This window comes from Nanorana parkeri, unplaced genomic scaffold (genome assembly GCF_000935625.1).
Source record: "Nanorana parkeri isolate BGI_ZX_2015 unplaced genomic scaffold, ASM93562v1 scaffold1220, whole genome shotgun sequence".
Taxonomy (NCBI): Eukaryota; Metazoa; Chordata; class Amphibia; order Anura; family Dicroglossidae; genus Nanorana; species Nanorana parkeri.
The window spans coordinates 480,152-493,531 of record NW_017307488.1 but is presented as its reverse complement, the minus strand read 5'-3'; the positions used below and the strand labels follow the sequence as shown (position 1 = coordinate 493,531).

The following is a 13,380-nucleotide window of genomic DNA, read 5'->3' as shown; positions in this document are numbered from 1 at the left end:
AAAAAAAAAGAAAATGCTGCACAGCGCTGGAGTGTAAGGGTTTTGCATTAAGAAAAGGTGGCAATCCTAATCGGCTCACCTCCTGGGTGAAACAGGACCAGGGTTGGATCTAGCAAAAAGCTGAGGATGCCGGGAAGGGGGGTTTGACATGTGTAGACAAAATCTTTGCAACGGCCCTGGGCCCCTCCACTGGACATCCGCCTCCCTCTCCCGTCCCTTATGATCACAGTTCAATTTGAATTTTTTCATGATGGGTGTAAGTGGGGCCTCACATTTGAGTTTCGCCTAAGGCCTCACAAAGTCTAGAGCCGCCTCTGTTTACACACTTTGACTAGGCCAATTTGTCAACAGGATCCACACCAGCCATAGTTTAATAAAAAAAGAAAAAAATCAACATTAAATTTACACCCCCAGCTTCAGCTAGAATATCTCATCTAGCTGCCAGGGGAATAACTGCTCCAGTATAGAGGGTAGCAGGGGCTCACACAAAGATAGACATATCCTGGTGGTAGGAGATTCTATAATTAGGAGGACACACAGCGTAATCTGCCATAACTAGGGTTGCCACCTGTCCAGGATTGACCCGGACAGTCCGGGTTTTGAATGCTGTGTCCGGGTTTCATGGCAGCAGAAACCCGGACACACGATGTCAAGCAACAGGGGCAACCAAAATTAAGATAGGGGCTGCTCGCCCCCCACTGAAAATAGTCTCGACTGTGATATTTACATATGAATGGGTGGCACTATTTACATATGAATAAGCTGCGACTCATTCTCCCACAAAAATGTCTGCGCGTCGCTAGAGTGTTCGGGTTTCGCTTGAAGAAAAGGTGGCAACCCTAGCCATAACATCACCTTAACATAACATAGTTCTTTACGGGGTTCTCAGGTTTGGCACATTGCGGTTTGGATGGACAGATTATTGGGTGGGCTGGGCAACTTTCTAAAAAAAAATTTTGCATTTTTTTTTTTTTGTTACTTTATTTTTTTTATATTTAAAAACAAAAAAAATCTTACACTAACTTTATTGCTATCACATAGGGCCTAATAAGCCCCCTATGTAATAGCAGATAGGGTGTGACAGGTCATGTTTATGGAGATATGAGGGGTTTTTCAGACCTCAGCTTCTTCTGGCTCTAGGAGACGGATAAGAAAAACAGTGACACTGGAAGTGATATAATACACATCACTTCTGGGTCCAGTGATTGGAGGAGAGATCAGGGGCTGGAAGCCTAACAGAAATCTCCACGTTTGTTGTGGGGATACCTGCCATGGCAGTCCAGGGCCCGCACGTGCGACAGCGGAACCCAGGGAAGCCAGCGGCGTGGAGGAAGCAGCGCATTTGGCAGATCGTTAAAACGATCCAGTGGCTGTATAGACGACGGATCACTCGTACATTAACAGCCATTGCCGACTGTTTAAAATGACACCAAGAACACAGCTGCAGCAGGGATCTGTGTACAAGTGATCTGGGTGGCTGAAGAGCCACGCAATCACTGGTACTGGCCTGCATGTGTATAATTAAGATCTGTGGGTTTAACCACTTCCCGGCCGGCCGTTGTAAAAAAACGGCCGGCCAGGAGCTCTCTAGATCTGAGCGGGCGTCTTTAGACGTCCGCTCAGCCAAGCACCCAGCGGCGCGCGCGAGCGGGAAATGCCCAATATTTAAAAACAGGCAGCGATGCCTGTTAACATACAAGCGATGTATGAGGTCCCGGTATGTAAGCCCCCCTCCGCGGCTCCTCCCCTCCCGCTGTCACGCTGGTCCCGGGCTCCGCTGTGCCCGGTGCGAGCCTGGGCCCACCATAGTGCCTCTGTCACAGGGGATATGGGAGAGATCGGTACACGACCTCCCTCCGGTCCCCTCTGCGCTGTCAGAATGCGGAACTGATGTATATTACATCAGTTCCGCATTCTTGTGTCACTCTCCAGCTTCAGATGCTGGTCGGAAGAAGCTGATCAAGCAGATCTCTGCTTGATCAGCTTCTTCAGGGGGGTCCTAGGTGACATTAGGGGTCTTGGAGACCCCTGATGGCTCCATAAAGAGGACCTGTCACATCTTTTGCTATCACATAGGGGGTTTTTCTTAGCCCCCTATGTGATAGCAGTAAAGTTTCCCCCAAAAAAATTTAAAGTTACACATTAAAAAAAATGTTTTTTTAAATTCTTTTTTAAGTCCCCCATACATACACGCAAGCAAACAGCCGTCGGGTGCGCATAAGTGCGAAAACGACGATTGCGCCCATTACGCCGCACATGTTGCATATCGTCGCGAACGTCGGAATAAGAGAAATAATTATAGGGCATAGGTGTCAAACTCAAGGCTAGGGTTGCCACCTGTCCAGGATTCACCCGGACAGTTCGGGTTTTGAATGCTGTGTTCGGGTTTCATGGCAGCAAAAACCCTGACACAAGTTGTCAGGCAGACAGAGGCAACCAAAATTAAGATAGGGGATACCGGCCCCCCCACTGAAAATAGTCTCAACTGTGATATTTACATAATAATGGGTGGCACTATTTACATATGAATAAGCCGCAACTCATTCGCCCCAAAAAATTTTGTGCGTCGCTAGAGTGTTCGGGTTTTGCTTGAAGAAAAGGTGGCAACCCTACTCAAGGCCCGTGGGCCAAGACCGGCCCACGATGGAATTATCTTTGGCCCGCATGATAATATTTCATTATCATTAGATCTGGCCCGCCGGTACACTTCCAGCTTTAAAGATGGCCGCCGCGCAGCCGCCGATCTTTATGACACAGAAATGATGCGGCGCGGGCCTGCCGCATCATTCCTGTGTCATAAAGAAGGCCCATGGTAAAACTATTTTAGTTTTTATTTTGGGTGGACACAGGGAGGCAGTTACAGTATTTGCTGTAAAATATTTGTACCTTGTTGTGCTTCAGAACTATGCACAATCTGTCAACTTTGTTATAAACAATACACCATTGCTTCACTGTACTCATTGTTCTTAAATAAACCTGCCAGATTTGTATACAGAATTGCTGGTTAATGCATTAAGGGCTTATGTAAATAGATGAATTTATGATTTTGTCATGTCATGAAGAACACATAAAATGCAGGTCACCAGATGACTATTTACTTTAATGGTGCAGTGTGGATGACAGTCCTGAGGGTGTACATGCCTTGTTTTGTGTTGGTTTCTTTGGACCCAGCAGGTTCTATTGGGATGTGTTTGCATTGCAAGGTAAGCAGATCAAACCCAGCCCTTCATGGAGTTTTGCATTGGAATACAATACATGCATTTGAGCAGTGCTGCATTTAAATGCAAAAGGAAGTGATTGACAACAATACGCTTGACCCCTATAAGTGGTTAGCAAGCAAAAATGTACAGCGGTCACATGTCCAGTGATTTTATAATCATTTTTAAAGGCTCTGTAATTGCGAGAGGCACACTACATCCTACAGGCTTGCCTACATGACCGCTGTATACGCAATAAAGAGCCAGTAAACTTACCTTTGTACAGAAGTGGAGATTGATTGTAATGTATACATTTTTATGCAGCCAACTGCTCTGTTATCAGCCGGGCATGCCTGCAGTAACTGTTATTGTTTTGGATCAACAGCCATTAACCACTTCAGTCCCACAGGTTTACCCCGCCCCCTTCCTGACCAGTCCATTTTTTGCTATACAGCACTGTGGTACTTCAACTGACAAGTACTCGCTCATACAACACTGTACCCAAATTAAATTTTTATCATTGTTTTACCCAAATAGAGCTTTCTCTTGGTGGTATTTGGTCGCCGCTGGGTTTATTTATTTAATATAAAATGAAAAAAGACCAATAGTTTAGAAAAAATAGACATTTTCTACTTTCTGTTATAAAAAATATCAAATAAAATAAAATTTCTTTATAAAGGTATGCCAAAATGTATTCTTTTATTTTAAATAGACTTTGACTTGGTGCCTGCTGCATATTTTTACTATGTATGTTTTGAAAATACTCAGGTACCAATTATAAGTCTTTTTAAAACATGGTTTTTATCCATATGGTGCCAAACAACAAAATCAGTACTGCTCAAGGTAAAGGATTGGTTTACGAAGGATATGGCTGGTATATTTTTTTCAAACCTTGGTGTGTCTGCTAGATAAAGTCTTTCAGGAAGCTGAGAAATAATTTGAGGAAGCTGACCCACCCCCTTCAACCCCACCCCTAGGGGAAACAGTTATCTACATCCCTGTGTGTTAGTATACCTAAAAATGATTGTTTAAAAAAGTATTTCTTATCCTTTAGATGTCTCTGTGTAGCAGGCCTTGGCCAGACTGCACGCTTCTCTCTCCAATTTTAAAGTGACAGGAAACTCTGGCTGTCCCCATAGACATTCTGAGTTTTCTCTCATTAAAATACAATGCTAATGCTTCTAGATTGTAAACCCTTTGTTAGGATAGACAATGTTTAAAGCGATATTACAGGCGATTTTTTTTTCTTAACATGGTACATTTTCTCAGTTTAAAAATGTGATATTTTCTATTTTCTATTATTTAAATATAATATTTATAGTGTTATCCCTATACCACATGTCCATATTACTAGAGCTTATGTGTTGCAATTTAGATGGCCATGCTAAATTACATTTGTACATGAACAGACATCCTCCAGGTTTGTGATGTTTATGTGATACCATAGTGCAAAGATACATACTTTGATAAAGCCATGATCCTCCCCAGTGTGTACGCAATGAGGGGAATTTATCAAAACTGGAGCTTGGAGCTGGCTTCCTGGGTCCTTTATTGGTTAGGAAGCTGGCCAATCAAGAAGCTGGGCAACAAGTCATTACCCGCCCCCCGGCTTCCTGATTGGCCATAAAGCTGGCTCTATGCTTCCTCATCACCTTGTGATGAAGTAGCATGGAGCCAGCTTCCCGGCCAATCAGGAAGCTGGGCGCCAAGTAATGACTCACCGCCTGGCTCCCTGATTGGTCGGGAAGTTGGCCAATCCGGAGGCCAGGCGGCAAATCATTACCCACCTCCCGGCTTCCTGATTGGTCAGAAAGCCGGCTCCATGCTTCCCACCTAATCAGGAAGCCGGGTGGCGAGTCATTTCACGCCACCTGGCTTCCTTAATGGGACTTCCAGTATCGGTATCGGCGAGTACCGAAAAAAAATATTGGTACAAATAGTATTGCTGTTCAGTAATTTGAATGAATGAAGCTTTATAGATCTTCACTGACATGCATTAAGTATAATTCTTGGTTTTCATATGCTCTAGATTTCCAGCCAAGCACTTTGGAAAACTCTACGGACTAGCGATGTCGCTTTCTGCGGTCATATCTCTTTTACAATATCCAGCATTTTACATCATACGAACCCATCTCCATGGTGACCCTTTATATGTATGTAATCAGATGTATGGGTAATAGGGTTCCTGATCAAAAATGGGTAGTTGACCAGTTTATCCAGAGAAGAAGCTGAGCTCCCCCTGTGTGCGTGGCCGAGCGGCGGAGGATCGGTACATATCAGTGATATGTTCCGATCCTCTGTGCAGGACAAACACTGGAGCGATCAGCTGATCACTCCAGTGTTTGTAAATAACTGGAAACACATAGTACTATGCGTCTCCAGTTATGAATGAACAGGATGTGATTCACATTACTTCCTGTTCATTCATGAGATTCTCAATGGGGAGTAGCGCTCTGTACAGAGGCTCCTCCCCATTCAGAAACTGGTGATAGTAAATATTTTCTGAATGAATGGGAAGCCTCTGTGCTTTCGATTCATTTAGAACAGAGGCTGCAGAAAAAGAGATTGAGGACTTTGTGTCCTCAATTTCTTTTTCTATTTTAAAAGGGAAATATCAGGGGGCTGTTTAGACCCCTAATATTTCCCCGAACCCCCCAACAGTAAAAAAGAAATAAAATTAAAATGAAGTAAAAAAATAATAAGAAAATAAAAAATAAATAAATCTTGGAGGCAGGGCGCTGGGTGATGTCACACACCTGTTGGGGGGACACGTTTTTTTTCCCTACCTCAGGCGCAAAAGGAGCTGGCTATGTCTATGCTCCATCGGTGCTCGTGTGGCTGCCAACTGAATGTGTTAATGTGTTAGACGCCACAGACGGAAAGGGGCAGAACACCTCTCTCCATGTGCAATGTCGGCCACATTCGGCCACACAAGCACCGCGGGAGGACACCTAGAACGCCCTGGAATGCAATCCGGCTGACTCCCTGCATTCAGGGGCGGGAGGGGGTATGGGGTTGTATTATAGTCAATGGCACTGCAGCCATTCCCCCCCGCCCACAGTGCGATCCCCAGCACCCGGAACCGGAACATTAGTGCCTGCATTCTGGTCCAGTGTGATCTTCAAAAATAGTGCTTGCAGCATTTCTGCAGATCGCACTGGACTGGAACGTAGGCACTAATGTGCCTGCGTTCCAGGTGCAGACGATCGCACTGCGGGTGAGGGGCGTGGCTGCGGTGCCATTGACTTCAATGCACAGCCATGCCCCCTCCCGCCCCTGAATGCAGGTGTTTTTTCGTTGGTAGATCTCATTGGGCCCGTCATTTGAAAAGTAGATCGCCAGATGAAAAATTGTGGGCACCCCTGGGCTAGTGGGATTGGATAAAGCTCTGAGAATGACAAACTGCTGTGCAAATTACAAAAGAAAAAGGGCAGGCAAGTAAAAGGTACCCTGAAGACTACATGGGCAAAGTACAGGTTTGCTTTGAAGATACACTCAAGCAAAAACTGAAAATTAAGCCTTGTGATGCAATTAACTACTTTATTCCCTTTTGTTGGTAACCTGTTGATTAAGGAACCCTTTTTACTTGCCTATTTTTACAGGAGAGGTATTTTCATACACCCATCTGTCTCGCACAGAAATCCTAGTGTGTAAAATTATCAATTCTAATAGCTTTCTCAACACTACCAATAAGATTCAAACATGTATTGGGAGTTTAAATCTCATTGGTGACACAGCAAGCACTATTATTTGTTGCTGCAAAAATTGCAGAAAACTGACTTACCCTATTACTCCCTTTCTCAAAGCTCTAAAATATGATTTTAGCATAGCTGCAATGTATGCTGGATGACAGAAGTTCATTTATTGGTTTCAGTTGTTGCTTGAACTTGCTCTTTAATCACTATTATTTTTTTCAACAGGTCAACATTTTTCTTGCCGTTCTGATGTTGGTGACATTTGCCCACCCAATTAACATTTTTCGTGTTTGCAGAAAAGACAAGAAAGTAAGGAAGACAGAAGATTCACATGTTTCTTAAAAAAAATATTTAACAATAAGGACAGGATGTTGTATAATTTCAAACATTTAAAACTATATGTAATGCTTTTTATCTGTTTATACACATCCACAGGCTTAAATCCTATACAGTATAAACCCAAGAACAGCAATGTAATATATTGAAACTTACCAGTTCTCAGATGCGTTAACTGCTCTAGTTTTCTTATTTCAGACTTTCCTTTATTTGCACTTGGTCATCCTGCCAGTAATACCCTTTTTTCCTAGGGTGACAACACTCACTCCCTTCACTATCTATTGAGGGGCATCTTTGTCACCTTAGACAGGAAGTATGTTTGGACTACAGAATGCCTCCTCTTCTCCCTCATGTCTATAACATAGGGAGAAGTGTTCTGTAGTTCACAGCAGTAAACTGAGCAGTGCTTGAGATTGCACTGAAGAGAGCACAGGAAGTACTAGCTCACTGTATTTTTGACAGTACCAGTATTCTTTGCAGTTTTCAAAGATATATAACAAAACACTTGAGCCCCGTTCACATTGAGCTATTTATCGCGCGGTAATTCCCGCGATATCGTGGCAAATTACCGCGCGATATCGCGCTCCAATGCATTTCAATGGGGCAAAGGGTCCTGCTGTCGCGGGTCGTGTGTCGCTACAGCAGGATCCTTTTTGGAGCGGATTTAGCCGCGATTCAAGCTTGCTCAATGCAAGCTTGAACGCGATATCGCGCTGCAAATCTGGCGATGTCGCGCAATATGCAAATCGTGCGACAAACGCGCGATTTGCATATCGCGCAGTGGGAACGGGGCCTAAAAGTGTTATATTAGACGTCCCAATAGGCAGCAAATAAGAGGAGTTTATTGCTTGCCTAAACTTTAACCTCTTGAATACCAGCCTGTATTATCCCTTCATTACCAGGCCATTTTCCAGTGCTGTGATCGTATGACTGACAAGTACTCCATCCTTCATCACAAATCAAAAGGGACATTTTTTGGGACAGATAGAGCTTTCTTTTGGTGGTACTTAAAGAACAACTCTGGATATAATATTTTCTTAACCCTTGCAGTGGGGCCACCCCTGCACTGCAAGGGTTAGGCGCTTGTTTTTGCCTAGGTTCAGCAATAACAAAGTTATATTCACCCGAAGCTCCAAGCTGGTCAGTTGTCACAGTACTCCCTTCCGCCTGTCTCCTCCTCCGATGGTATGTCCCTCGGCAACCTCACTTCCTGCACACCACATCCTGCACACCACATTCTGCACACCACTTCCTGCACACCATGTATACAACGTAATGACTCGAAGACCCTTAGACCACTGCAGAGGAGGGAGAGGCGGAAGGGATCAGTGTAAGAGCAAGCCAGCTCTGAGTATAACTGTTATTTTTGAACCTAGACAAAAACATGCACTTAACACTTGCAGTGCGGAGTAGCCCCATTTCAAGGGTTAAGACATATTTTTACCCAGAGTTCTGCTTTAATAACAGTTTTTTTTTATGTTTTACAATAAAAAGAAAACAAGGAACGTTTTGAAAAAAAAAATGTTTCCCTTACTCTCTTATTAATCTGATTAAATAAAAATGTCTGGACAGTGCAAACACACCCCAAAATTACCCCTTTTTGTAAAGTAGATCTCAGTAGATCAGCCTAAGGTGATCTCATTTCATACTGCAATCTTTTGGAAATGAAGAAATATGCTGGTATTTAGGGAGTTAAAACAATGGAGCTTGGTATGGATGCCCTAGATACATTATTGTACGTCATACACAGAAGGATCAGGAGCTAAAGCGTTAATATACAAGTCATATAGAGAGACAGGCTGGCTATTGTATGTGTAGAAGAGGATGGGTTAAACTAAATCTTACAGTAAGTGGAAATTGATCAACAGCTGCACACCCATTAATTTCCCATTCATACATTACTACATATCCCTCTCCTTCCTCTGTTGAGGGAGGAAAAGGAAGGATCAACCATGTAAACAGGACTATATGACATTAAACCCTCAGATTTTTTAACATAAAACAATACTTCAATGTGTGCCTTACTGTAATCCATGGTTGTTTCCCTTCTCTTTGCTGCTCCTCCTTTTAAATCTGTATCTGTTCTCATGCTCTGCAGAACTTCTGTTTTGCAGCAGACTGCCTTGTCTCAGGAATGGATACACGGTGTCTGTGTATACGTTTGTATAGGCTTGTAACCTGAGCCAGCACTACAGGAAGAGGCCCTGAGCTGAAAAGGGAAGTTCTCACCCAAGCATGAGAAGACATGAGGATTTAAAAGGAAGAGCAGCAAAGAGAAGGGAAACAACCATGGATTACAGTAAAGCACACATTACAGTATTGGTTTATGTTAAAAAATCTGAGGGTTTAATGTCACTTTAAGCCATGTATTATGAGCAGTAGTATAGTTGGTTTATCTACTGCCATCTTGTTGTCATTTTGGTTATTGCACCATCTTTTTCTGTATTCCCTCCACTTGTGTGTGATGTACTTCCTTTCTTTTTCACATTGTCTAATGTTTAAATGGCTGCTTGTCTCATGGCCACATGTTGATATGCCTACATGGGAGAAAACATTACCATCTACTGACCGGCAAATACCATCTGTCTAATCATCTGCTACAGCATGTTTGCTGTAACGTGCTGCATTCAAGAAAGATCTTCATGGACTAAAAGGTATTTGGTGAGTTCAGCTATCTGATAAAGACTGTCCGTAGCACCTCCCTATCCCCCACAGTCTTGTCCACCTGGTTCTGATCTGTCTCACACACTACACTTGTCAGTTGTCTGATTCATTAGATCTGATGCAAATGTATGATGAAGTCATCATTTCTGGTATATCAAAATATGGTTTATCTTGCTAATTTACATAATTTGTCATCTGACATACTCTACAACTGACACAGGTCTGTTTTATTTTGCTGTTACATCTCGTTCTTTTAGTAGTATATGCTGATATAAGATATATGCGGACTCCTTCTGTTCGGAGTCATGTCTTTTGTCCTTATTCTACAAACCTTGAATAAAAATCTACTTGCTATAAAAAAAAAAGACTGTCCGTGGTGATTGCATCTGCTTCTACAGGCCAGGCATAGAGGTCGAAGCAAGGTATAAATCGCAAATACAATGGTTGGAATCAATAGATGATAGCCTGCTGTGTATATATGTGTACCTAATCTGCAATCAAGCTCAGTGCCATCCGCCATCTTGTGAGAGCATATAGTCGCACAAGCTTACTGCACTTCACCTGTGAATGTTGAAAACTGTTTCTCTGCATTGACCTTTGTTACCCTGACTGTAAGCTGCTGTTCGTCTTCCTAAAGAGACAGTAACCATTTTTTGCAATAATTTGAAACATTTCTAGACCAGCCCCTGAGCACTCTGTTATCGCTGAACCAAAGCAGATCGATCATGCTTCTGACCACTTAGATGTACAGGGAGTAGATTCTGCAGATATCGCAGAACAGAGTGTGAGACCCAAACTCATGATAAAATCTACACAGAAACGCAGAAAACTAGGAAACTAGTGATGAGTTCTCCAGCAATCTGTCAGGCCTATGGCACAGAACTTCACACTGCATGACAGTTTTGCCACGCTTTAATGATCAACCATTACCATGAATTAAGAGATTCTATAGATCGCTTATCTGCTGCCTATGAACGTTACCAGCGGCTGTCTACCTATAGAACAGGTCCAGCAGGAATAACCTGCGTGTGATCGGCCTACCCGAATCGGTTAAGCCAGGTGATCTCCCTTTTTGCGCTGATGAGATACCACGATCATTAGGCCTCTCAAGACCATGTGCAGTGGAACGAGCTCACAGGCTGGGGGCGCCCAGAGATGACAACAGACCAAGACTGGTCTGACAAACATGCTGACAAACATATGCTGTTCCAACTGTACCGTTCCCAAAGGAACCTGGTTGCCGGGGGACATAGAATTCTCCTATTTGCAGACTACTCTGCTGAACTAACTAAACGCAGAAAAAAATGTCAGGCGGTGTGTCAAGCCTTGGTACACCAAAGTATTACATTTGCACTAGCTTACCCCGCCACACTACGCATCACCAGCCCTGATGGCAATGTCTCCTCCTTCACGTCTTCAGAGAAAGCACGAGCCTCCATCCAGAACATGGCGGACCCCTGTTCCAGCTCACCTATCAAGAGCCCCCTGAGGAAGAAGAGGCTCGACACTAATTCCTGAATCTATATGGTGATCTGATTGTTACACAACTATGGTTGTCATTCTCTTTCTCGTCAGACGGGACGGACAGAGAATCTGTGCTAATGCTGCTCAACACACGGTTGGCAGGTTTTCCAGTGATGGTGGCCTCAGCTTTGTCCTCTATGCCAAGGGTGAAGCAGGCCTCCTTTGAGCCCACCACTCACTCTCAGGAAAAAAGGGAGTCCATTGCTGGACATCTGTCAGGGTACCCTGCACAGGCGTCCTCACACCACATGCAGGTACCCACGCAGGATGACCAAATTAATATGCCCACACAGGATAGGGTTATATGCACAGTTTATTTGTTACCATCAAACAAAACTACTAACCCCCTCAACCCCCCACAGGTTTAGCAGTGAAGTAACAAGGAGGGTTAACAGGAGGGCAGCACAGTACAGGATTTAGGAAGAATGGTCAGGTACAAGCCAGGTCGTTAACAGGAGGGCAGCACGGTACAGAAACAGGATCCAAGAAGAGTGGTCGGGTAACAAGCCGGGTCGGTGACAGGTCTGCAGCTAGGAAGCTGGGTTCAGGTAGCTGGGTTCAGGAATCAGTCAAGTGCAGGCGACGCAAATACTGAGCCAGCTTCCTGACTGCAGTTAGGGCCTAAATACCCTCCCAGGAAGCACCAGGTGATGGGATGATCCGTCACAGCTGGGGCACACCCGCAGGTGAGTACTGGAGCTGCAGGTTCCTTACAGTCCCTGGCTGCTGGACACCCGCAGGTGAGTACTGGAGCTGCAGGTTCCTTACAGTCCCTGGCTGCTGGACACCCGCAGGCGAGCACAGGAACTGCAGGACCTGGCTCCAGCACCAACTGGGGGTGCTCTGGATCCTGACAACATCTTCTTTATGGCATGTTGATGCTACTTACTAGTTCTTTTTTATTTTTCAATTTTGTTACTTTTTCTGTTAAGGAATCAGAGCAATTCTCCATCACTGCAGGGGATATAACATGGGGTACCCCAGCCAACAATGTTTTCCAGCTACCCACAGTGATTACGGGACTTGTTTCTACAGGAGAAGCTAGGGGCACTGGGACATCCAATGGGACCCACCCTGAAGATAATATCGTGGAATGTAAAAGGTCTAAGATCTCCACACAAAAGGTCTAAAATTCTCCGACACCTAAAGAAACTGCACGCTGATGTTCTGCAGGAAACCCACCTCTCAAGCGAAGACTTCTCTCGCCTTAAGAAACTGTGGGTGGGATCCATCTATGGGGCGCCCGCCGCAGGTAGGAAGGCTGGAGTGAATACACTTCTCAACAAACTTCTCCCGCACAATGTTTTACAACACCAGCATGACATGCAGGATGGCAGATGGTCGTTTCTCTCTCTCCGCATAGGCACTTGACAACTGGATATTCTTAATGTTTACAGGCCTAACTCAGACAATAAAGCATTCTGTGACTTCCTCTTCGACAAAGCAACTTCACAACACCCCAAGTTCCTGTTTCTTGTTGGAGGGGACTTTAACGTGGTACCTTCCCCTCCCAAAGATCGTCGTCGAACCGACGGCTGCCACTCTACTGGAACTCCGCAAGACACACCTTTCGCTGCAATGTTGACAGCCAGTGGGCTGGAAGACGTCTGGAGGTATTACCATCCCTTAGAGGGGGACTACACACAGTTTCTCCAGAATCAATCTTTTTCTTGCTGCTCCCTCCACCCTTCACAAACTTGACTCAGTTTGTATTGCTGATATGATCATCTCAGACTATGCACCGATTGTACTATCCTGTCAGGGCCTGATTTGCTCCACCCCTCCAGTGGTCTGAAGGTTTCCTACTTATCTATTTGCTGATATGGAATTTCACATCGAGATTTAATCTTGGTGGCGTGACTACTCTCTTATAATCTACATCATGTTGATAACCCTGTTTTTAATTTGGGAAACAGCCAAAGTGGTACTCAGGGGCAGGATCTTGGCCTATGCGGTTACCAAAA

General features: G+C 44.3%; 1 protein-coding gene across 1 annotated transcript in view; it reads left to right on the top strand.

Annotated features, from left to right (window-relative positions):
* Positions 1-11,410, top strand: part of SLC43A3 (solute carrier family 43 member 3) — a gene marked incomplete at its 5' end in the record, with an annotated part of 38,947 nt that extends 27,537 nt beyond the window's left edge. The window contains 3 exons of the mRNA XM_018568622.1: positions 5,227-5,350; positions 7,118-7,201; positions 10,994-11,410. Coding sequence (XP_018424124.1) covers positions 5,227-5,350; positions 7,118-7,201; positions 10,994-11,410 — 625 coding nt within the window. The remainder of the gene's footprint in view (positions 1-5,226; positions 5,351-7,117; positions 7,202-10,993) is intronic.
* Between the last annotated feature and the right edge of the window lie 1,970 nt (positions 11,411-13,380).